Source organism: Corvus kubaryi, unplaced genomic scaffold, assembly GCF_017639235.1.
Source record: "Corvus kubaryi isolate FWS band 111438036 unplaced genomic scaffold, C.kubaryi_AGA036_p1.0 split1-131, whole genome shotgun sequence".
Classification (NCBI taxonomy): Eukaryota; Metazoa; Chordata; class Aves; order Passeriformes; family Corvidae; genus Corvus; species Corvus kubaryi.
In genome coordinates, this window is record NW_024582073.1 from 7,651,549 (window position 1) to 7,676,915 (window position 25,367).

At 38.5% G+C, this 25,367-nt stretch overlaps 1 protein-coding gene across 1 annotated transcript in view; it reads right to left on the reverse strand.

Moving 5' to 3' along the window:
* The window catches only part of GRXCR1 (glutaredoxin and cysteine rich domain containing 1), a 37,304-nt gene extending 19,087 nt beyond the window's left edge, over window positions 1-18,217 (reverse strand). The window contains exon 1 of the mRNA XM_042053740.1: window positions 17,771-18,217. Coding sequence (XP_041909674.1) covers window positions 17,771-18,217 — 447 coding nt within the window. The remainder of the gene's footprint in view (window positions 1-17,770) is intronic.
* Window positions 18,218-25,367: the final 7,150 nt, after the last annotated feature.

Here is a 25,367-nt window from a genome sequence, read left to right on the forward strand (position 1 = left end):
CAACCTGTTCCAGTGCCTCACCACCCACAAAGTAAAGAATTTCTTTCTAGTATCTAATCTCAACCTACTCTCATTCTGTTGGAAGTTATTCTCCCTAGTCCTATCACAACATTTTTATGACTTCTTTCACATCAGAAAAATCCAACACAAAATTCAGTGTAGTACAATTTTCTTAACTGCATTAGCCAGAGAAAATTATTTCAGAAAATTTTCATCAGCCATCACAATCACCATACAAAAATAATATGCAATAATTTTCTTAGGAAAGACAGATTCAGTTCTTTTCCATTTACAGCAGGAATCTCCCAGTGCAACATTGAGGCAGCAGTGAGAAAATATCTAAGCCATGGTTCAGCAAGGCATATAACTTTCCCCTTCATTTTCAAAGTGTGCTGTGGGATCTCACACCAAAATAGACAATTGAAACCTCATATACAACCTTTCAGCCTCATTATGATCTCTCCTACAAAATGTGTCTCTGTAGCCACATACTTCCTGGATTCCTTCAAATTAGGAATTGGGTGTTGTCCCATTGCTTTGATTCCTTTGAGCATATCAATCATTGTAAACCATGGAAAGAATTACTCTAGGATTATTATTTTATATCTATTCATCTGACTAACAATACAGATACATTTCAAGGTCTTTAACCAGTTCTAGCTGATAACCAAGATTCAGCCTTGTAAAAGTAAATGTGACAGAGAGAATGCTCTGTCATTCACAAGGCATTCACTAAATAAAGTGAATGAAACAGCAGTATTTCCTAGAATACACTAGGCAAAGGGAATTTATTTGTCATTGAGAAGGTTGACTGGAGGTATATTCATAAATTTATTTGCCATCTCTTGGAGCACAATTCTTTGAGCATACATTAGTGACTATTCACCTGGATAAAGTTCCATGGGAGCTAGTGTATGCATTTTACCAAATACAGCGTTTTCTTGTCAGGTGACCAAAATGGTCTCAGACCACATGGGAAGTGCACTTGCTTTTTCTGACATTGATCTTCATCTTCACTGAGAGCTTGAATGCTTCTCAGCCTTCAGTGGCAGGGCCATGGCACATTCCGGCCTTGTCTTTTCATCTGTTAGTTCAGTAACCGTATTTTGTCATCTCTGAAACAAACTGATTGCGAAAGGAGAGAGTAAAGAAAGTTAATGATTGCTCTGATGCTGTTCATCAAACAGCCTGTTCATATATTACCCTCTTCTTCCCTCATCAATTCATTTAAGAGCAACAAGATTTCCTGTACAAGAGGAAAGGTGCTGGCATCACTTTACTTGTAAACACAGTATTTGCAAAATGGCTCCTTTGGGACAGGAAACAACACTAGACCATAAAACTTTTCTTTCCAGCAAAACAAGCTAAGTTTTTCAGTGGGGAAATGCTGCTGTTTCTAATAAGTAGCTTTTTGCTTTTCATAGGTGTTTTATAGTATATTTAATATGAACATTCTTAATACCTACCTTAACCTATACAGAATACATCATTGCCCAGAGAAGTTGTGAATTCCCCATCCATGGAAGTGTTCAAGGCCTGGCTAGATGGGTCTCTGGGCAACCTCATCTAGCAAGTGGCATCCCTCCCCATGGCAGGGGGTTGGAACTGAATCATCTTTAAGGTCACTTCCAAACCAAACCATCCTATGGTTCTGTGGTTCCACACGGTGCAAACTCCAATCGGCGCCTATCCTAAAAATGAATTTCCTTTGGCATTGGGTTATGCCATATTTCCCCTCTGTGCCTACTCTGTATTGCAAGGCTCATTGTAGTGTGCTGTAATCTGGCATCCAACCAGGGAAATATTTGTTTTCCACAGGTGCAGTGCTAGTAGGAGATTTATAAGCTAATGTTCCTGATGTTTGATTATCTGCTATGTTTGATGAATGGCTTTCAGCTGAACAATCTGAGTGGCAATATAAACATTTTTTCTTTGTTTGATGTAATCATTGGATCAGGAAATTGAAACCCATATTTCTGCACAATTGTGTTACAGTGTTATAGGTTATATCAGCTCTCTGATTTGCTTCTTGGGTCTTCAACTGCATAAAATAAATGCTGATTAGAAGTGTTTATTAAATTTTATTACTGCTTCTTAAGAAATAGACTGTGCCAGTCAGGTACAGATGAAGAGCTGAATTCGGGAAAATTAAATGGTAAAAACTGCACAAATTTTGCAAAACTTCAAATTCCCTTGTGGTCAGAACAGTAGTTCTGGTGGAAATGACAATACAGTTTTTTCTTTTAGCTAAAAAAGTTACAAAGAAAATTCACCATAATATGGGGTTAAAATATAGGTATTTTTAAGCTGTAATCAAAAGAACAGACAAAAGGATTTATCTTACTGTTGGTCACCAACAAGTGTGGTTGAAGTACAGTGTTAAAAAACCTCCTACATACTCCCGTTAATCTGTCTTTGCCAAAATTTCTGAATTCAAGCTGTAATTGAAAACACGTTTCCCTCATCCCTTTTTCTTTCTTTACTTCAAAGATCTGACCAGATTGCAGAGTAAGCTTCCCTTTCCCTCCAGAAAGCCTGGTTGTTCTTTATCTCTCTTCCACATCAAATTCATTAATTTTAAAATAAGTTTTAAAATGAATACACAATTTTGCCAGGCCTCCAGGAGTGATTTCATTTCCTCTAATGCTGCCAGCATGTGGAAGCCTTTCTTCTGCTGCTACAGTAAATGTCTGATCTATGTGAAACTAAGGGGACCCAGCTTTTCAATTATCCCAGTGAGGGTTTATGACTTCGTTACATCAGTGAGAAAGGACAAGGAGAGAGCTGAATTTCTTTGGCTATTTTCAGCTGTTTATCTGGAGGAAGTTTACTGAAGACTTTGCTCACAGAACAGCAGCATAACACTTTACGCAGTGTGCCTTGGACATGAGTAAGATACAGGCACTTTAAAGTGGCTGGGAAATGTGGAAGTAAAACTAAATGTGAAAGTAAAAATTGTTCACAGTTTATCATTCCTACACATTTTCTGTGTCTACTAACAGATGACACATAGTTAGAGAACAGGCAAATTTGAAGGTCACTGTTATTTCAATGTACCTTGCAAACAGAAACGAATTAATGTAAAAGAGGGAAAATAAGACTACAGCATGTCACCTAAGGAAATGCTGCTATCGCTAAATTAAAAATGTATGGCTTGAGCTGCATAGCATCTGCCTACCTGAAGTTGTGCCTGTAAATAGTGTGGAAGACCAGAGAACTGAAACAATGGATCACAGATGGGTCATGAGAATAATGTTAGTATTAATTACACAATTCTAAACAAATTTCAATCCCCAGAAATCTGAGAATAAGTCTCCGTTCTTAGAAGATTTGTTCTAGATTACTTCATTTAATTTCCTGCTGCTTAACAGTTACGAGTTACCACTTGGTGATAACAGTTATATGTGGGAGTATGAAAAATAATTATTATTCAACAGTTGATCAGTGTTTATTTCATTTCTATCTTTTATCGCTAGCAACAGGAATACATAGACTGAGTAAAATGAAAATTGAACTTTGATAAATTGAAAATTTTCTCAAGTTTAAAAAATATTGTTCAATTTTTCCTTTTTTTTTTTCTTCTGGACCTTTCTGTTTTCTGGGCTCTACTCAAAACAAGAAGGGTTGGAAATAAAAGGAGGGGGCATGTAGGTCCATTTGAAAGTGTTCTGTTTAGCACTTAGTGTTTGGTCACTTGACCAAAAAGGACCTTTAAACACTTCTAGAATTGTTTATATTTGGATGCATGTATGAAATACTTGATAAATGACTAGTTATTTTTCTGACATAATTATTTTTTATACCACCAATTCACATTTTAAGCTACTTTGTGGATTTCTTTCTAATAATATTAATAGAATTTTTAAAATATGTTTCATTCTCTTGGAAGGGAACGTTTAATTCTACTACATACTCAGACTTTGGTGGTAATTCTACTGGTTTTTTATGTACCATTTCCCACGATGACACCCTGACTTGTTAAAAAACAAACACAATACATTTGCTTGAAACAGCAGTTGTGGAGTTCAAATCCTATTTTCTCTTCTCATGACCAGCTTTTCATTTTGCTTCTTATTTACCACAGTGTTCTAGATGTTTGAACCTATGTTGTCTATCTGGGGACAATCATTGGCCAGCTCATGTCCTCTCTGAGAATATTCTGCAAGTAAGGATGGCTTTAGTCAGGAGTGAACTAGAACAGGACTTGATGAGAATAGACAGATCAAGATGAAAGTGTTTGCTATCTCAGACTATGTGAAAAAGTGAGCTAACAGCATGGCTCTGAGTGAGTCCTTGTTTGTGAACCCTGACCCCATCTGTCTGTAATCACTTCTGCTTCATTCAGTAGAACATTTCATGCTTCAGAGCAACAGGCTTGTGTGATCAGCAGCAAATGGCTGCCATGAAAATTACAATGTCTACTCTGGTCCATTTCTTTTAAACTTGGCAGCAGCTTTGGAATACCCTGTATAGTGTTCTCTGGCAGGCAGATGAAGTTTAAAAAAAAGCAGATTTCTATCCCTTCCCTCTTTCTCTTTGCTCCTCCCTTTCACCAGTTCCCTACTCATTCTTTCTAAAATATTCCCTTGGCGTCTTTAGACTGCTGGAGAGACTGATAAATGCTAATAATAACATAATAATAATACATACATACAGGGATCTCTGACTCATTTTACATTTAAACATTGCCAGGTGCAGTTAACTCATGCAGTGATCCCCTTTATAGTTCCCAAATGTCAGTTAGTTTGGTTAATTAACAGGCATTAGAGGTCTATGAAAACTGTATTCTAGTCTGTTGAGCTTCTTACAAATGCCATTCATCATATTTCTGACTGGAGAATGAAACTGGTGAGATCCTGCTTATGATATTTCATGGCTCTTCCTTCTTTGTCAGCTATGCTTTGTGTGGTAAGTGAACCTGTTTTCCCAACACTTACTTTCAGTATACCAGATAGGAAACAGCACAATAGTCCATTACTTATTATATTTGCACCAGTGTTGCAACTGGTGATTCTCCTAGTGCTAGAGAGAATCAGCAAGTAAAACTGGTATTCAGAAAAGCCCTAATCAGTTACACTTAGCTCAATCAAAAATATATTGCATTTTCATTGAAAAGTGTTTCAGACTGTCATGGATTAATTACAGCCTAGAGTCAGTCTGTCATATATAACAGAACTCCTCACTCAAAAAACAACTAAAGAAGGTAATAACGTTAATGAAATAAGTGTCATTCTCAACTGCAATCATCAACAGAGAAAATTGAAAAATTACTATCAATTCTTCACAATTAACCTTCTTAAGCAATAAAATGAGAGGACAGGGTTAAAAAAATTCTGGTTTTGATTTGGGATACATGGAGTTTTTATGTTCAGCAGATAATAAGCTTTCTGTCAAAAGTTATTTTATCTTTTACTGCATTTCTACAAATGGAAGCTGAAATGAGATTCACTAAAATCTTGAAACTCTCAAGGAATGTTGAGCAAATCAGAGAAACCACCACCCTCCCTTAATTTTCAATGCCAAACATCTGACAAACGATGTACTTTTTCTTCCCTGACACCTTATACAACTTGAAGTCTAGCTGAAAATGTTACTCGTGGGTGGAGATAAAAACAGGTTATTCTGTAAAGGTTGGAGTTGTCATTTGCACTACACAGTTAAAGAAAAGGACAACCATTTGTCAGGTGGACACGAAGCATTATCTCACCTGGGGTCACAAAGCACTCAGCAACTGGTAATGAATTCTGCACAGACCTTTGAACGAGGCAAAGATCAAAGTTACAGTGGGATTGGTGCACCAAAGTGCTGATTCAGTCCTCACCTCTCAGAGAGCCCTATCACTCAATTTATGGAAGTGATGCAAAGGAGTATCTTGTAGTTATAGCACTACTTTGTTCTGCATTAGCACTGAGTGATGAAGGACCTTGTTTCCCTGCTGTATTACTTAACCTAATTGGAACTATGCTCTCAGCTATCTCATTACTTAATAATACCTAGATATTTGGTACCTTCATCTTCAAACCTTGAGTAGTTAATTATTACTTATATACTCAATATCCATTTTTTAAATTAAAGATCCATCTACATTGCACACTTAAAGAGGTTAATTTCTTTTTTAAGCAATAGATTTTCAAAAAAGGCAGAGAGCTTGAGATTTTTATGCAGATACAACTCCTAGACAGCATACCTAAACCAGCTCTGACCTAGAACAGCCTATACTGTCACAGCTAGCCTTGATGTATGAAAGGGGACAGGTGACTCGTCCACCAGTTCCATGTGAGCAAAATACAAGTCAACTTCATGAAGCAGAATTATAAACTTCATTGCTGGAAAAACACTAAGGCGTAAGCTTCTGTTTTCTTTCGGTTTTTAACCACGTAGGTATAATGTCTGGAAATCAGAATATAGCAGGTTGTATGGTTTATACCAGGTCCTAAACCTGTTGGTCAAAATAGCCACCGAGTTAGTTATTCTGTATATATCACATCTGCAGTTGAACTAATGTTTTAGCAAGGTCAGTGTAAGCAGCTTTACATTCTAGTCTGATTCAGGATTTCGCCCAGAGATGTGTATTTTTTTAAATAAAACAGAAACTCATGTTCATATAATCATACTTTTCATATAATAATGTTCTTACAATGGGGCTATATCATATCATCTATATCATGTCATAGAGTTAAATGTGTTCTGCTCAAGGAGTAAGACTACAAATGAAGAAGCTGAGATTATTAAATCATCTGTCTGCTTTTCTTTTGGAACAACATTTCAATGGCTTCTTTGCATAGATATCATTTAATACCATGTAGCAAGAACAATCAATAATAACATTTATTCTAATTTCATATCATGTCTTCAAACAATGCTGAAACCCCATACTTGATTGCACTTCTGCCAGCTGAATAGCCTGCCAAAATGAGAATTGAGACAGCATAAAGAACAGGTCAGAAGGTTCACTAGACAGTTCTCCATTTTGGAAACCTCTTGCTGTTATCTGTTGTGTCTTCAAAAGAGAACTGCTGGAGCAGCTGATGATGAAACCACCTGGGTGAAGGAACTACATTATTCAAGTCTGTTCCCACTCACAAACAGCTAAAAAAGCTCCCCATAGTATTAGTTGCCTACATTCAGCTGCAAATATTGGCCAGTAAAAGTGTCCTTCCACCCCACAATCTTCCACATGAGGATGCACAAGAACATCACTCACCAAGCAGACCACTTTGCAAAAGGCTTGACCACCCAGCAAATACAACAATAGCTGTCATGGCAACATTTTGCCGACAGTTAGATGAACAGAATCTATTTCCTGAACAAGTCATTTAGAAACTGAGCCTTTTAAATCCTTATGACAAGTTTAAGTTTGAACTTGGAGGGTCTGAGTAGGTGCTTATATTTTTGAATCATTGTGGGATTTGAAAGAACAACCAGATTTACCCACTGCATGAGTGAATCCGATTGAAACCATCATAGAATCATAGAAGGCATCAGCAGGACACCTTTCACTAGACCAGGTTACTCAGAGACTCATCCAACCTGGCCTTGAACACTTCAGGGTTGAGGTATTCACAACTTCCCTGGGCAACCTGTTCCAGTGCCTCACCACCCTCACAGTAAGGAATTTTTTCCTAAGATCTAATCTAAACCTACTGTCTTTGAATTTGAACCCATTCCCCCTTGTCTGTCACTACATGCTCTTGTAAAGAGTCTTGCCCCATCTTTCCTCTAAGTTCCCTTTGGACTGGAAGTCCACAATTAGATCACTCCAAAGACTTGTCTTTTCCAGGCTGAACAAACCAAATTCTCTCAGCCTTTCTTCATAAGAGGGGCCTGATCAACTTGGTGGCCTTTCTCTGGACTTGCTCCAACAGGACAATAACCCTCCCTCATTGAAATCCAGAGGTGACACCGCACTTCAGGTGGGGTCTCACCAGAGACCTCATCAGCCAACACCTGGAAAGGGAAGTTCTCAAGGTACGGATTATGACCTGTGACAGGTGGAAAGAAGCAATAATGCTTAAAGCTCTCCTTTTTCACTGTGTCTATCAGTCTGCCTCTTAGGATATCCTCCACTTGAACAACAATGAAATGTTTCATATTTGCTTGTAGGGCTAGGAGGGAGAGTCCTTTGCATTTAGGTATAGCAAACCAGTAGCAAGACATGAGCAGCTGGGCAGGAAAATATCACATTTTCTTAAAAAAGCTGTAAGTTCTTTAGAGACTGAGTTCTTTCTGTCTTACAGAATTTGCAAGGAGAAACAGATTTTTCTTAAATAACAGTGTATGACTCCTGACAACTCCCAGTAGTTTTAAAGCTTGTTAGATAATTAGCAATCAGTAATATTCAAAACAAGGGTACTGAGAGTGAATTTCAAAGAAACTATTCTTTGCCTTTGTAGCAGCATTGGCTGATTTGTCAATGCAGCTCATAACACTGCATGGTGATATAAATGTGTGCAAATATTGGCCAGTAAGGCTTTTTATATTTCTTTTTGAGAAATGGAGAAAGAATGAGTCTGTGTGTGGTTTTACTGCAGTATAGAAGACATACTTGTCTGACATTGAAGGATGGTGTCTCTTGTTAAAATTCCAAAGCAAAATGGTACTAAGGCTGTTAAAATGCTTTCCACAATTCATACTAGCAATGAGTGAAGTTTTTCTGTCTTCTTTCTTGCCATGCGTGAAATGAGTCTCTGCCTCAGTGAATCCAGCTGTTCATCTGTGACCATTTCTGTTGCTTTCTATGATGGAGGCTATAAAGAGTCGTGCTGTGACAGCTTCTCCACAATATAACTCCTGCATCAAGCAAAACCACAAGATTTCCTGTTTGGATGGGGAGCTGTAACTTTCCAGCTTCTTTTCAAAACCAACATGCTGGGGATGCTGTCCTATTTATTATTCCTCTTGCAAGCTTTGGGAAAATTCACTGAGGTTTGATTTTCATGTTTTGTACTACCTTGCAATGGATGTTGCAGCCATTAGAAAGGTTTTCATGCATGAAAGCTGTACTCTTTTCTCTCTGGTAGCAAATTCCATTCTGAAGAATGTTTTATTATGTTTCAGCTACAAAGTTATGGTACCACCAAATGTTGCAGTCACAGGCTAAAGTTCTAGCCAAAAAAAAATATGATGTCTTTGACCATTTCTTTCTTTCAAGCTGTTAATCATGTACCTTGTTTTGGTGCAGTATGTAATAAACTGCCAACCCTAGTAGACAAATATCACAGCAAGCTGTTGACAGAACAGAGCAGTCTAGAAACACAACACCTGTGGCACATATACATTGATATTTCCTAGCTTGTGTAAACCTACACAAATCCTAGTATTTGCAAATCCTAGTTAAGAACTGAAACAGTTTTGAGATCTGCAAACTAAATAATGGGATTTTAATGCACTTAACTTGTTAGAAAATTTTTTTAAGTTTTAATAAAGGAGCTGTTTTTTCATCTTCATTATTACCATATTTTTGCAATTGCACAGCTGTGCACTCTGGTGACAAATTAGCCCAATGTAGCCAAATATTTGCTTCCATGTTTGTAAAGTTTTAAGTAAAAGATACTTCACCTAAGACACTCAAGTGCAATGAGGACCCTTAAATATTTGGCTGCAGAGTAATTTATTTGTACACAAAATTAAGGGTCAATGACCAAGTATGATGATAGGAATTAAGCAAATAGGCAATTTATTTCATCTTTATGTGTTCTACAATATTTGTATTTGCTGTGTCAAAGGCATGCAAAGATTATGGGGCAATGAACTAGCAGGCAGCCTGTTTTACCATGTCAAAGAAAAGTGAATAGCCCCAAATTTTCTTGATAGTCCTAGTTTTAAGAATACTTCAAAAGATATTTTCTCCTTATTTTCCTGCTGAGTTACCAAATTGAGCTTCACAGATGGCAAAAGACAAGAGCTATTGCTACTAATTAATGATTAAGACTAATCAGTTCATCTTTTTCATCTCTGTTGTAAGAGGCCAATTCAGGGGGAAAAAAAATCTTACTCTTAGAATAAGTAGAAAAAAATTATGTACTAGCATCCTAAGATTTTTTTGATAGGCTGCTTGCATAACATGACTCTTTTTCAAGTTAGTTTGAAGCAAGATGAAGCATTTTCCATGGTAATTCAAAGGCTGAGCACCTTATTGAGCAGCCCCCCAAAGGGACATTATGTAAGAGTCCCAGAGCAGTACGTAGGCTCAGACCTACTGCTCATCTGGTATCCCAGGCCATCTACCAGACAGATAATTAAAAGTAAGAGTCTGGAAAGTATATATGGCATTTCCTACTAATACTGTTTCATTTTATGACTATTTTCAGATCAGAGAATTTCCTGAGGCCAATATGACTTAGGAATCCCACTTAGTACAACCAGGAAGCCTTTTTCCATTTGGCATTTGCATTTATTCTTTCAAAAAGAAAGAAAATCTATTTTTAGACTAAAAGAGAGAAGATGAAACAAGGTGGCAGAACATCATAATTTGCAATCTCTCATGTCTTGAATACCTGATTCAGTCTCCTCCCTGCCTCTTTTCCCTAACAAGCAAGTCACAGGCTACAAGCTTTTCTAGGATGCTTCTATGCTGGAACAATGTGATCCCTATAGTGCTTAAGAGAAAATGGAAGGGGAAGGGGAAGGGGAAGGGGAAGGGGAAGGGGAAGGGGAAGGGGAAGGGGAAGGGGAAGGGGAAGGGAAGGGAAGGGAAGGGAAGGGAAGGGAAGGGAAGGGAAGGGAAGGGAAGGATGATGCTGAAGAGCACAGTAGTATTTGCTATGGCAAGTTGAGAATCAGCAAGCCTGTGTTCTACTCCTGGTCCAACAATTTATTCTCACTATCTTGTGACTATTTCAAAGTATATTTCCCACCGCTGCCTCCTGCAGGCACAATTCATAACAAAGCAGCATCTGTTTATGTGTAGTTTGTGTAGGAGCTGAGGTACCAGGCATGCTCATGGAACACCTACTGCATGAAGCCATGCAGGTGGGACAGGCAATGGAACCCTTATTTTACAGATCCCATAGGACACAAGTAGTAAGTAACTGTCAGGTCCTGTCAATCCTGAGATGCTGAGGCATGTGGCCAAGGCAGAGAATTAGTCAAATTTTCATTAAGGAAAGGCTCTTGCTGCCTTTGATGCAAGGGTACACCAAAGAGAGATTTGGAGAATCTTGGTTTTGGAGCTTGATGTCTAAGTCCTTCCTCACAGAGGCCTGTGAGTTTTTTGAATCCATACCTAAAGTCTTGATTCCCTCTAGTACTACATATTCTGTGTACACATAGTCACTGCAGTAATACCACAGCTTCCTTGCTGTGCCCTTTCCCATGCAAGGGACGAGGCGTCTCAAGAACACTGACCTCATTTATGGACACTTCACAAGGATCAAGATCTTGCTCATCACAGCAAGACTAATTTTGAGGCCATGCAGTGCACTGGAAGGTTGGACAGATGTCCAGTACATGCTGGTCAGACTGCCAGCATAAAAGCCTATAAATTTTTTCTTCAGTTATTGATTCAGTCTCAAAAGAGTAATACATTTAATCACAGTTTTGTTGGTAAGCTTCCCAGTGTTGAGTGTATTGAGAAGTCAAGACATCCCATATCTACAGTTTTTGAAAATGAGATGGGTAAGTCTCATTTTTAACTCAAAACTTGTATATCACTTCCAGAGGTTTAGATATTTAAAAGTCTATTTACTGATCATTTCAAGTCTATGTCAAATACATTTCAAGTCCAACAGAAGCAAATCCTAAAATGTCCTGAATAGTCTAGTAATAGACCTGTCTGACCTCAGTGCTTTATAGCTGATTTCTACAAGAACATGTGAACAATAAAAAACCAATACCCTAAGTACTGGCCAAATCCAGGTTCCAGTTAAAAGCTCACAGACCTGAACATCTTCCTTTCTAATTCAGTGTGTCTGCTCAGATATCAGCTCCGGAAACCACTTGTTTTAACTGTGACATGATCAATGGCATCAGATGAATCACTGTCCCATGCAGTGTGGCCACAGATCAAAGCCCTTCTGAAGGTACAAAGCAAGTGGTGAAGGGATGCTATGCCCATCCCAGTAGTGATCCAGTTGTCCTTCTAACTCTGAATTTTCTGTAACAAGCGAAATCCTGCTTTTCATAATCACTTCATCCTCCATGTCATTACATTTTTTCCTGTTCTCCAGTGGATTTCAGTGTAACACTGTTCAGTAATTAGTCTTCCAGACTTGCTAATATTAGGAAAATACACTGGATGTTTCTACCTCAGATACCTGCAGCTCACTGGGATTTATCTCTATCAATACAAGGGACATTACTACAACAAATGATCTATGCAAGCAATCCAGTCCATTGTTTTCTCTGGTGGGCTATGTCCATTTGGGAGTCACAGAGTAGTGTGTATGGAGGAGAATATGAAGGCAAAGTTCAGGAGAGTTTTTACAATCTTTGTCCAGTCCTAGAAGAGGATGTTGAATTCAAATAGTCCAATGATTTCTGGAGTGCCAGCGCTGATCATCAGCTGATCAGAGAGGAAGAGAGTATCGTGACTTCTCCAGTGAAGGTGCAGATCTCTCTCTCGTCTCCCCAGACTTTTGGGGATTGTAGCGATATATCCTCCAGAGGCTGGAGTGGTATACAGCATGCCATCCACCCTAAAAACCTTTGCTTGTACTATGACACAAGAAACTTTCCTTAACATCACTTTTTAGCCTCTGTCTTCTTTGGAAGATGGTTGGTTTTCCTGCTGTATTTCACTTTATTTTGTCTGTGGTACTAGCTAGCCCTATCAGTTTGTAAGCTCTACATGTCCTGCTGTGTATTGACTTTTCCAGGTCACCTACAAGTAAAGAAATATCAAAGTGCCCTTAACCACCCCAAAATCCCTCCTCTTAACAAACTTCCACATGATTCTTTATTCTTTCCCACCTTTCTAAACATTAATGAGCTCATTCTACATCAGGCTGAATAATGACTTGCACTTCGCAATCTTAAAGGTGAGCTCTACCTGAGAAACTGCTTGGAAATATTCTAAAGACTGAGTATATTATGTCTGACTCTTCACCCATATCCTCTCTGACACAATGCTCACAAAGACATTCATCAGGTCTGTTAACCAGGCCTGCCCTTTTGCAATAGATGTCAGCAAGCCCTGCCTGAGAATGAGGTCTGTGGCTAATTTAGCAGAACGTGACCTTTCAGAGGAGGCTGGAAGGCCAGTGGAGTGTGTAAGTATGGAAATGGAAGAAAAATACCCATGCTGAAACAGTGGAAAATGAGGAGAGACCTGTGTAAAACCTTTGGCTGAGCTCCATTACATTGCACATTGGGATGGAAACCCGGTTTGGCGTACAATAATCATTGCACTCCCTAGTAATATATTAGACAAACCAAGGATTTTTGCTCTATGTGACTCGGAAGCCATCATAGGAATGGCTTAGTCACAAAAATTGGTTGTGAAGAGAATTGTATTTATTTCAAGGAAAAAAGAACTATTTCTCTACTACTTTTTACATAAAGATGCAGGAAATATTCATACCCATTTGCATTTAAACAGTATTGTGATATTAGAAAACAAAATTTCTGATAGTGTTCTGAAATACAACCACAATTACTTCAGATAAGAAGGGGCTTATGCTTCTGACATAATTGGCAAGTCATGTCCCCAGCTTCAGAGCTGCTGACGCTGTCAGTTTTAGTGTCTCAGCCAGAGAAAATTTATACCAAGGAGATACATGAACGGGGAGACTGGGAGCTCCAGCCCCCTCCTGCTTTTCAGGATTTTCAGTAGTGTGTGTTTCTCACAAATAAAATGTTCCCAGCTGTCTGACGCCTGTATTTCCAGCACTGTGGGAGCCTACCCCCAGGCCCAGGTTAGGTGCTAGTGGGGGCTGGGTGATACATGTGGCTGTCCCTGCCCTCCACCAATGACCACCGGTGACCTCCCTCCCACTTTCCCCACTCAGAGCGGTTGTTATGTCAACACCCATCATCACCCCACCCACCACTGTCTCACCCCGACAGGATGTGGTTGCTATGTCAACAGCCTCCCTGTGGCATCCACCCCAAGGAGGAAAAGGCTGGAGGGGTTGCCATGGAAACCATGCTCTCCTGTAGCCTCAATAGAGCTGGTCTCTTCCCCACCTTTCTTCCCCCAGAATGTTCTTCCATGAAGCTGAGACAACCCTTGGATGTGTCCTGCTCTGTCCCACATTCCTGCTCTGTCCCACATTCCATCCCCATGGCTGTGTTAGCCCCAGCTGCCACAGCTGCTCCCACTCACCTGGCAGCAGCTTCACCAGCTGTGCAGGGATGACCTGTGGGAGACCTTTCACTGTCACAGCATTGGAGCAGCTCTCCTCTGGGGACACAGACAGTCCTCAGACAGAGTAATGTGAAGGACTCAGCTTCTCAGGGAACAGTGGAAACGAGACGTCATGGATTGAGAGGGTGAGAGAAGCACTCAGTGCGTGACTGTGGGAAGATGTAGCAGGGGACACACATCTACTAGATATACGTTGTCAAACCAGGCTTGTATCATATAGAAACAACCAGAAACACCTTTTCTTCTAGAAATACTTCCTGCATTACATCACTCTCTTAAAATTGAAAAAAGCTCCAGAAGGTGTGATTTTTTTCAGATAAGTTTGTGGGAAGAAAGCGTCTGAACCAATTCTGTAGAAAGGCTGTAGTAAGAAAATGTGTAAAAAAAATTCAAAAATCCAAATATTTCCATAGAATATTAAAATACATGAGTGCTTTTAGCACAGGTACTTGAACAGACAAAATCAAAGGTCTTGACTGCACAACATAACAAAGCCCAGTTAATGAATCCATGCTTATCCCTAGAATATCTGAGCAAAGTGATTTGCTTTAAAGGATCTCTCCTCTATCACAGGCAGCCTCTAGGGATTTGGGGAAATAGTATATTAGAAGAGTTTGCAGATATAGTCTGAAGAAGCAGAATGCTGATATTACAGTAAAAAAACACCCCCTAGTTTCAGGGTCACAAGACATTCACACACACTCGGTATTTGGCTTCTTACATACACATTTTAGTGAGGAAGTGATATAGTAAATACTAAATAAGAAGTGTTTGCATACAAGAATTTATCACTGCCTAGAGTATGGGATTGTCAAGAGCTCATATGCATACTCTGAGATTAAAAATACTGACTTTGACGCTAACTCTGAGAAATGCACAACGAATTCATCTCATACGAGTTCCTGCTGCTGAAACATCAAAAGGGCAGAGATGGACTCTCCTCAGGGAGGGGCATTCTCCTCTTAGCTATTGTTATACATCTGCTGCTGCTTATCTAAGAGAAACATATAACTGGAGATGACCTCACATAATTAAGGGGGTAACTTAGAAACTTGCCCAGATAAGGAGATTTTGTGTTTTACCTGCTAATAAAGACATCTTTCTATATTACTAAATCTTTGAAAGAAGAATGCTTGCTGTTCTCTAACTGGTATTACAGCTCAATTAATTGTCTGGAACATGCTTACAGAAAACTAGAAATCATTCTCTAATCTCTTTCCAAAGGCCATTATTTCATTTGTAATTGGACGGATTTCAATCATATTTCTCATTAGGATAGAGCAGTTTCAAATCCATCTCAAAGCCAACCTTTGTGTTTTGCTCTCCTCTGTGCTCACCATGTGGCATACACAATTGGCTCACAGTATGGCATAAAAGACATGCAAACCGTCATTCTTTTTCACTAGACTTAGAACTTTATCTCTGGGGAAATGGGAAGTTGAGTAGAAACCTCAAACCATTATATTCTCTGTATTATTAAATATATGTCTTTGATCCAGTAGGTGCTTAATGTAAGAATATACAGTTATTTTCAGAAATCACTCATCTAGACCTGCCTTGGAAGAAGCTTCTCAGTTCCACATATATTTTCCTCATCCACTTTGAAAATCTGCCTTTTCTTTTGGACTTTACAATGCCTGTAGCACAGAGTTCTTCATAGTAATGCTGTATGAAAAACTTTGGTTTGTTTTCATCTGATAATTTAATTTTTCCCCTTTCTTCTGCAGTAAAATATTGTCAATTAAAAAAATCCTTACCACCTTTTAAACCACTCATTCTTTTACAGGTTTTAATTAAGGACTTCTGTGGTAGACTTGGATACATGTAATTTTCTGAAGTTATAAGATGGATATGCCTCCTTTCAAGAAAATACTTTCTCCTGGCAAAACACCTCATGGAAACAGCCCTGGTCCTAGCATTAACTCTGCTAGAAATACAAGAAGCTTTGCAATCAAAGTACATTGATTTCAGTCCATGGGCTTTCCTGAAGAACTTCCAATCTAAAACTGGGGACAGAAAAAGCAATATGGCAAGGACACTAATTAAGGTGCATATGTCTTCAAGCAGATCTGTTTATCTAGCTGATTCAAATTTCTTAGCTTGGTGTTACTGATGTAGTAGAAGACAGCTTTTAGAAGGGAATGAGGTTAGTGGGGTGAAATGGTGTACTCTGCATAATGAAATAGCACAGAACAGTGGCATTGAAGCTAGATAAGAACCCAAACATGCCTCAGTTAATACTTACAAATTCAAATCTACTTAGAAAAAGTGAGTTTGTTACAAATTTTACCAGAGTAAGGAATTAAGGACAAACTCTTCTTTGAGCAGCTTGGAAGAAAGCAAACTACTTGAGTGCTGTGTGATGTGACGTAAAGAACAAAAATTAACAGGCTATTCTTCTCTGAAACTTCAACTTCTACAGGAACATTCATATTGACAAAAAGACTGTTAATTTAGGTACCACATAGAGGATAAATTCATATCCAGAAGCAAGAGAATGTTAATCTATTGCCATTTATTAATGTAATATGAAATTACCTCATTTCAAAGTAATTTCAAAATGCAAAAACACTAGTTATTAATATCAAATTCCCCATGATTTAAAACTGCATAAAAGTTTTAAAATAATGCCCTGAAGCCATCACAGGATAATTTAATTGAAAAGCGTAATTCTGGATTCTAAGAACCTTGAGAAAGAGTCTGGTTGCACACTTGTTGCTATCTGTGTGAAGATTAATGGTTTAAAGGCTTGAATAGCATATATAGATAAATTATACATATGAGATAAATATTTTAGAACTTTTATCTTAATTTTTCTGAAGGCCTGTGTTTCTCTGCCTAAGGCATTAGTGTGGCATATACTGTTTCAAATACAGATATTCTGCTCCTTCTACAAAATAGATAGAAAATAGATAAAAGAGACCTCCGACTAAGATTTCATTCCCCTGAAATTTTCATATGGGAAAACCATCATTGCTGCCACCCTGCACCTAATTCGATCTACTTTGCAGGTTAAACAGAATGGAATTTGCAAGTATACATATTTACATGTAGGGACAGCAGATAACATCGTAAACTCATTAGACTTAATACAGCAGGAGTGGAAACATGACACATCCCTGTACAGGAGACCTGTATGGATCTCCAGAAAAGCCCCAGTTAAATCCTCTGTTACATTTCTTTCCTAATCCATGCATGGGAAGCACAACACACATATTTCTACTCAGCAAATATTGGGTCAATTTTGAAGAACAAAGTTCACAGTCAATATGGAGTGCGGAGCTGTTTTGTACTAGAAGGACCAGTGTGCCTCTCTTGTGCAACAACAGCAGGTGGATAGCAATGGGAACGAGACAGAATATTGAGAAATCCAAAATGAGCGCAGTTTGAAGAAAGCAAAGAATAATGTATGGAGTTAAAAGGGACAGAGACAGGGCTTACAGACAGCAGATCTGCATCACCTACCTGAAATACTTTTGCCAAATTGTCAAAAAGGGTTTGACCAGCGCTGACTTTATGCTTGACTCCCCTGACTGTGCCATTTTTGCTGAGGATGTTGACTCTCTTTGTACCAAATCCTTTCTCTTTAGTGGCTCTGACTAAAATGAGCAAGTCATCCTGCTCATTCTCATTTTCATCACACTCCGACCCTACGTGTCCATTCTGCTGCCCATCCACTTCACTCAGCCGGCTGGTTTGGTCAGTCTCTGAGCTACTGGCATACTCGGAGTCCAGAGAGTCGGCAGCCTCCCCATCAGCATACACCTCCTTCAGCACCCGCCCGCTGTGCGAGGACGCCACGCGGAACCGAACCTTCCTGGCCAGCCTCTCGCTGTCTGCCTTCACATCGCTTTTAAATGTTGCCTCTTTCATTGATATGAGCAGTTTGCATTGTTCCAGCGTGGTGCCCATTGCATTTGCCAGTCTGTCACACTTAACAACAATATCAGTGCTGTTTTCTGTTGACAGGGGTTCTCATATTAAACTGAAGAGGGTTCCCAAGAAGCCACTGTCGTTCTGCAGTTAATAATGGATGCATTTGTGCTATGGTTACCTTTAAACTAACACCTGTAAAGTGATCTCATTAATTAAATATTAAAAAGACATTGTGTACTTTTTAGCACTGAGGAAGAAAGCAAGAAAGGGAGAAATTATATTCATTGATTAAAATAAAAATTCAAGCTAAGGGGAGAGGAGAGGAGAGGAGAGGAGCGGAGAGGAGAGGAGAGGAGAGGAGAGGAGAGGAGAGGAGAGGAGAGGAGAGGAGAGGAGCACCAAGCCCAACAGAGTTCAAGAAGCATTTGGACAATGCTCTCAGGCGCAAGGACCTCTTGGGGCGTCCTGCGCAGGGCCAGGACTTGGACTTTGATGATCCTCATAGATCCCTTCTAACTCATGGTATTCTCTGAGTCTGTGATTCTGCAATAAACTAATCAACAGCAATTACGCAAGTTTATATGAAAGTAGTTTGATTTGCTAAAAAAGGCAAAAAGGAAGAGTTTTTCACAAGATCTACAAAGTCAAAACTGTTTATGTTCATTGCACCTGGGGGGAAAATCAAAACTTCAGCACCTGAATCAACGATGAGCACAGTTCTTTCATCAAAACACTTAACTTCCCTACCAGTCAGACCTCATTCACCAAAGTCTGCTATTTTTGTACAACCTTATGGAGATTCAGCAGGGTGCTTTGACTTGATGGTTTTCAATGCTGACCTTTTCACAGACTGGCAGAGTGGTGGGAAGCAATTAGTCAGAATTTGTTCCACAGAGTAACACAATGTTATTAAATAAAACTGAGCCACAGCTAGGCTAGTACCACACAGCAATCACAGTGTATGTTCTGTTTTGTCAGGGACTGGGCAAAGCAATCTGAACAAGGAGTAGGAGAAAGCTAATTAATTGAGGTGTCAAGGATCAACAATGAGAAGTAGGGTAGCATGGATTCATCCATGGGGAATCACATTGCTATATCCTAGCAAATCACAAGTAGCATTTGCCATGGTGTTTAGCACTCAGCTCTAGATGTAAAAATAACCAACCCACACTTGAGGTTTCTGCCTATGTCTACTCAATATCGTGTAGTAGCACCTTAAACCCCCAAGCTGGTTCTGAGTTTGCATGATGATTCCTACTTACAGTGCTATTTCTGTGTTTTCTCCATTTAAAGAAAAATGCAGCATCAAGAACTCAATCCCCTTCTCACTTTCCTGACAAACATTCCCTAGACACTCTCTACAGCTTCATTTTTTTCTCTAGGTTCATGGATATTGAATTGCTTCCTGAAGCCAGTGACCCCTCGATAGTGTAGGCATGAAATGAGTCCCTAGATCCTCAGCCAACCCAGAATGGTAATGCCTGCAGTCACGAGCAGCTGCAGAGCTTCAAGCATCAGAGACTTTCTGGTCAAGATTTCAGAAATGCAGGCTCAAATCTTTCAACAATTATGTGGGAGTTACTGTGACTTTAGTTCAAACAAGAGTGACGAAAATATTGCTCTTCAGCCCAAATGAAATCACGATTTTTAAGTCTGAAGTCTAAAATTACTTATTTCCGATCCACAAAATGGAAACACAATGATTAGTGGCATTTCATAGCACGAGTGTTTGCCACACTTTCCTAAATAAGATGACTCACCATATTATTAACTACTACAATTAATACAGAAAAAATAGGTAAAAATAATAAGTTACAAGAGTTAAAATACATTGTTACTTATCTTTCAAAGAAAAGAAACATCTTGTATCAAAGTCTGTACTCATATTGAATGCAGTTATAAGATTTTTTGTGAAATTCATTTGAGGAGGAGGATGCTGAATCACATTGATTGTGTCATAGCCACTTGCCCACAGGAGTTTTGACAAGAAATATAGTTCATTATTACTAAAATGTGACTCAGAACAAAGAGCATTCTGTAGCAGAATGAATATTTCAAAGTGTCTTTTACGGAATTATCCAAACAGGGCTGCAAGATACCTGGAGAAATTACTTAGTCTGCTACCTATGCCAAAGTTAACCATATCGCACTGTTTCCATGATTATATAAGTGGCTTGGAAACCTGGAGTAATTAAATTTGTTAATTAATTTTTATTTAAATAATACAACCCAACTGTTTTTCTATTAATTGCCACATATTAAAAAATCTGAGCTTCTATAACGAAAATATTTTGCACAAAAATTTTATAATATTTTTTTCTTCTACAATTGCACTATATATCCTTTAACAGAAATCATTTTACTGCTGTTGCAGGCAATGAGGAAACTTGTATTGTCTGGAGTGCAAAGAATTTGATGCTACCTGAGTGACTTAAAAAGTTAATGTAGTGTTGAATAAATGCAGAATTAATCAGTACCCCATTTTAAAAACATTCCAAATACTGTTCGCATCTTGTTCTCTGTTAGTAGGAAATCAGCTTGTTGTTTAGTTTCGTGGCAATTCCATTATTCGCTGGGAAATATTTTTATGTCTGGTTATGACAAATAAGAGACTCTATGCACAATTTTCTCTGCAAAAAAAAAAATTAAGTGAGGTGGAGCGTGCCCCTTGACAGAACCATTTACATGCATAAGATTCCATCCTGATGTTCCAGCTGTGGACCTTCTGTGAGCAAATATGTGACTTGGGGGCTAAGTGCACATATCCAGTAGTAAACAGATTACAGACTCTAAGCAGGTTGTATTTGTGACATAAGACATTTGAGAGTTCAAAAACCTGAGATGCACATATTTGTACCATCTGCCTGGGTGTATGCTTTCAACAGCAGAAAGGATAAAACTTGACTAAGCATGTCTGTCCCTCCTGTAGACTAAAACTGTATTAAATGCTTAAACTAACTCAATTTGTGCTGTTTGATGCTGCACCCTGCCAACTGTTAAATTTCTCTTTATCATTTTTAGCTTCCCTACACACCCTTCTTTTCATTCAAAGGCTTATTTCATTTAGTGAGCAGTATCTATTAAAAACTAACGTGGTGGGATTTTGCAGTAATGAGATATTTCTTGTCCATAATTATTACTCTTTCTGAATCATTTGGCTATTGTTAGATTTTGTTTCTGCTTAGTTTGGTTCTAATGTTCTGCCACTGAATAATTTGAGGCCAGGGGGTCCAGAAGCCATAAAGTCAAAGCACACAGGAAATAGAGATCTCCCCTGAACAGAGAAGCACTCTGTTAAAAAGAACAGCAAACACTTGTAAATTGCCTCTTATGTGACTTTGTTTCATTTCACAAGGAACTGGACCAAGCCATTTACCCTGATGTTGTCATAAATAATATGACTGCCAATAAAATCCGCAGATTTTATCATGTTCAAAATATCACTAAGTTGAAAGGAACAAAGAAGATGATGTTTCTGCTGGCTGTTGGCTTCTGATGCTTCTGCTTGACATAGAGCTAAGATACCAGTACTAGGTGAAAACTACATGGCAAACTGAAAGACAAATATCTACTCTGAGACTGACACCTGAGAATTCACACTCCATGAAAGAAGGTACCTGCAGAGGCAACTCATCACATCTTTTATCCATGACAAAGTAGAGGAAATCTAGATAATAAACTTAGTCTCAATATTTACCTCTTAAATCACTGATATTAGGTCATATGAGCCAAAGCCTTTAATACTTTTAAAATGAAAAAACGAAGCTGAAGTAGCAATCACATTATGCCAAGTGAGAGCTGTATCAGGAAGGGGGGAAAAAGGAGCAGAAGGGAATAGAAGGAAACTCTAATCTCATTTATAATTCTGATGTAATATCTTTAATATATGGGTAAATCTTGCTGTCAGAGTTCATCATACATAAACATATTTCAATTTTCTGCAGCTTACACAAGTAGACAATCTGTCCTAGGTGTTCCATTTCACTAAGTTTGGAGCACTACCAGATTCACCTCAGGAAAGAACCACAAATCAATAGCATTAAACTGCAGCAAAATTTTTTAAAGAGTATCTAGATATGTATTAAGCAGCAAAGATTGTTTGCACTTTGCTGGAGAAGTGTAGAGTGTGCTGTTTGAAATGACTATAAAAATGTACCTTGTGACATTCCCATGGATCAGAGAATAAAAGGTATAAAAAAATAACAGAATTTGTAGTATTCAAATAGCAGCAAAATGGAATGTGAATCATGAAATGAGACTTCAGGAGAAAAAATGCCACAAAAATAAATTATAGGCTGAAATCAACAACTGCCTTCTTCATTTCCGAACACATGATCATTTTAATAGACCAGTCTACCCTGTGATAAAGCATTATATGCTCTGTTTCGATGCACAGTGTGTGCAGGGCCATTTTGTGTGATGTATCTGCAGGATAATAAGTATATATAGCAAATCTGTAGGCTGACTTGATACCATCCACACTGGTGTCATTCATCATTAGACAGATGGTATGAATTCACAGTGACAAGTCTTGTGATACTAGGTGGTTTTTTTCACTCTAAAAAAGACTGTTTGCAACTGTCCCAAGCTCTATTACACTGGTAGTAAGCAGAAGCATATTCTGTAATCTCTAACTCTTAATGCAAAATTAGCAGAGGAATCATCAGGACACAGATATTTAAAAGATCTGGATTTCCCACCTGCTGTTGGAGAGCAGGTGTTTTGGTTTGTAAAAGCATGTGTGGTAAGCTGAGTTTGTTTATTTTGCTACAAGTAAGTAAAGTTTGTGAACAACATGCTCCATGTTTTAGAGATTACAAAAGCAGATGATTTGAACGTGAATGCTATCCAAATCGTTTCTATCTGAGATAGATTTAGTGCATTTCCCACCTGCTCAGAGAAGGAATTTTCCAATTTGCTAAGTTGGCAAAACATCTGTCTACTTTTCTGCAGGTCCTGGAGAAAATTTTAACTGTATTAAAGTTCATGAGGACACACAGAGCACATTCAGGTCCCCATCAGGGAACTCTTGCATCTGGCAGTTGTTTGTCAGGTGTAGCAGCTGCTAAATGGAAATAATATGGACAAGAACAAAGCAAGCATACTGTTCCTGTTATAATGCCTAATTATTCATATGACAAGTGCTTTACACTGTAATTTCATTTTATTAGTAGATTTCATTTTACTTCTGTTAAACAGTTAGACAGAATGCCAGCATTCCTGTTTACATTAGTAAATTCGGTGCATTGTTTGTTCAATTTATATAATGAAGGAATTAAATGAATTAGGAAATCAAGACCTGTGTCTAGGCCATGTACACAAGTGCACAAGGACATAGAGGGATATATGGGTTCTTTCTGCTATCCTTTTTGCCAGGGTAAGCAGAAAGCCTCCATTTCCAAAATCTTTAGGGAGAAATGCTCTACATTGCCTTTGGAAACGCAAACAATTACTATTCCGAACTTGAAATTCACAGCCATTTCAACACTTCATTCATTTATACTTTTCCCACTGTAGGTTTCCATAGGAGTCAAGCTGCTGAGCTAAATACAGAAGCGACAGTATGTGAAAAGCTTCTGTCATTATGTGGTACTTCAAGACTCAATTTGTTTATTTACTCTGGACAAAGTAAAAGATCAGCTCTTACATGTGTTACATGTCTGAGTCATGCAAGGCAAAGACCAGTTTTCCTTCAGGAGGTCCTGGAAAACACTTACAGCCTACTGCCTGTAGTAGCAAGAATAGTGGCTGGAAATTTGGATCCATGTCAGATAGCTGATAGCAAGCATTATTTTATATTACTGTTCTTACCTAGCTGGTATCAAAATTCATTGTTTGTAGCTCTTCTTTCTTCAAGTCATGTAAGTTGTCATCATAGGATATGTGTAAATGTTAGCTGTCTCTCCAGAAGCTCTAGCCTGTAGCTAGATGCCAAAGTTTTTGGTGGACACAAATTTTACAGTCTATATTAGGACTGAATTCCTATGCTGAGCTCCATTAAGAGTTCTGTTACATGTTCTCCTGTGTTCTAGTTGAACAGGAAAAAAAATGACAGAAAAATATTTCCATTAGAGCAGCAGCTTGTAGAGGAAAGAACAAATTTGTTGTGAAAAAAATTGTTTTATAGACATGATGCATCAAAGAAAAAAATCTTCAGTTCAGCAGAGAATGGAAAAAGTATGTTGTAAGATGTAATAGCTCAGCCAGACTGTTTCTTCATGTGATGTACTGGCCAGATATTAAAATAGACATTAAGTTCCACTCACCCAAGTACCACCACCAGTTTGTGGTGCCACAAGACATGTCCTACTTGGGGGTAAGATTAAGAACAGAGTGTGGACCCCTCCACCAATCCACATCCCTATTGACAGGCAAGTCCCAGGGAAGGAGATCTACGTGCCAGAATCTAGCACAGAACACATCTGAGGCTAAACTAAAGGGTTGTTAGGCTGTGGAGCAACCATTAAAAAAAAAAGACAAAAATGTTGTTTTCTATCTGATTATTCCAGTGGCTCTGTCTGAACTCCTCTGGGCTTGGATTTACTGTCATTTATACTGGAAACTATAGGTAGGCCTGTGTTGTGAAAGAAAACAATTGAGATTAGAAGATAATAGCAGAGCAAAATATTTGTACACAGTCCTTGTAAGTCCTGCTTAAATTTCCTAAATGTGAAAATGTCTTCCCATATTTTTTGGTTAGTTTATGACACTTTTGTTTGAAATCTGACCTAATATCTGATACCACTTCTCTATCGCATGTCCCAATCCAAATACTAGAGCTTTGGAAGAAGAACCTACTACAGGAAGCACTGATTCACTAGAAAAAATATCCCCTGCATTTATCATTGTTTCAATGACTAAGGAACAACCAGGAACTTTAAAAAGAGATATACTCTTTGCTTGTAAAGAAAAATGACTGATGACAGTTTTCAAGGCTCGTTTTCAAGTATTGCAAACAGTCTCTCTTCATTGCAAACAAAGATGAAAAAATCAACATGAAAGCTTCAGAGAGTCATTTCCATTCTCAGAGCTCCACACACAACAGTCTCAGCAGCAGCAGAGATACCTGAATCCTGTCCTGAAATTCCTCATACATCTATTTCTCTTACCTCCCACTAGCGATATAGGCCATCTTTCTGTGTTTGGCCTGTTGGAAAATATAAACAAGACAAGTATAAGTAATAAA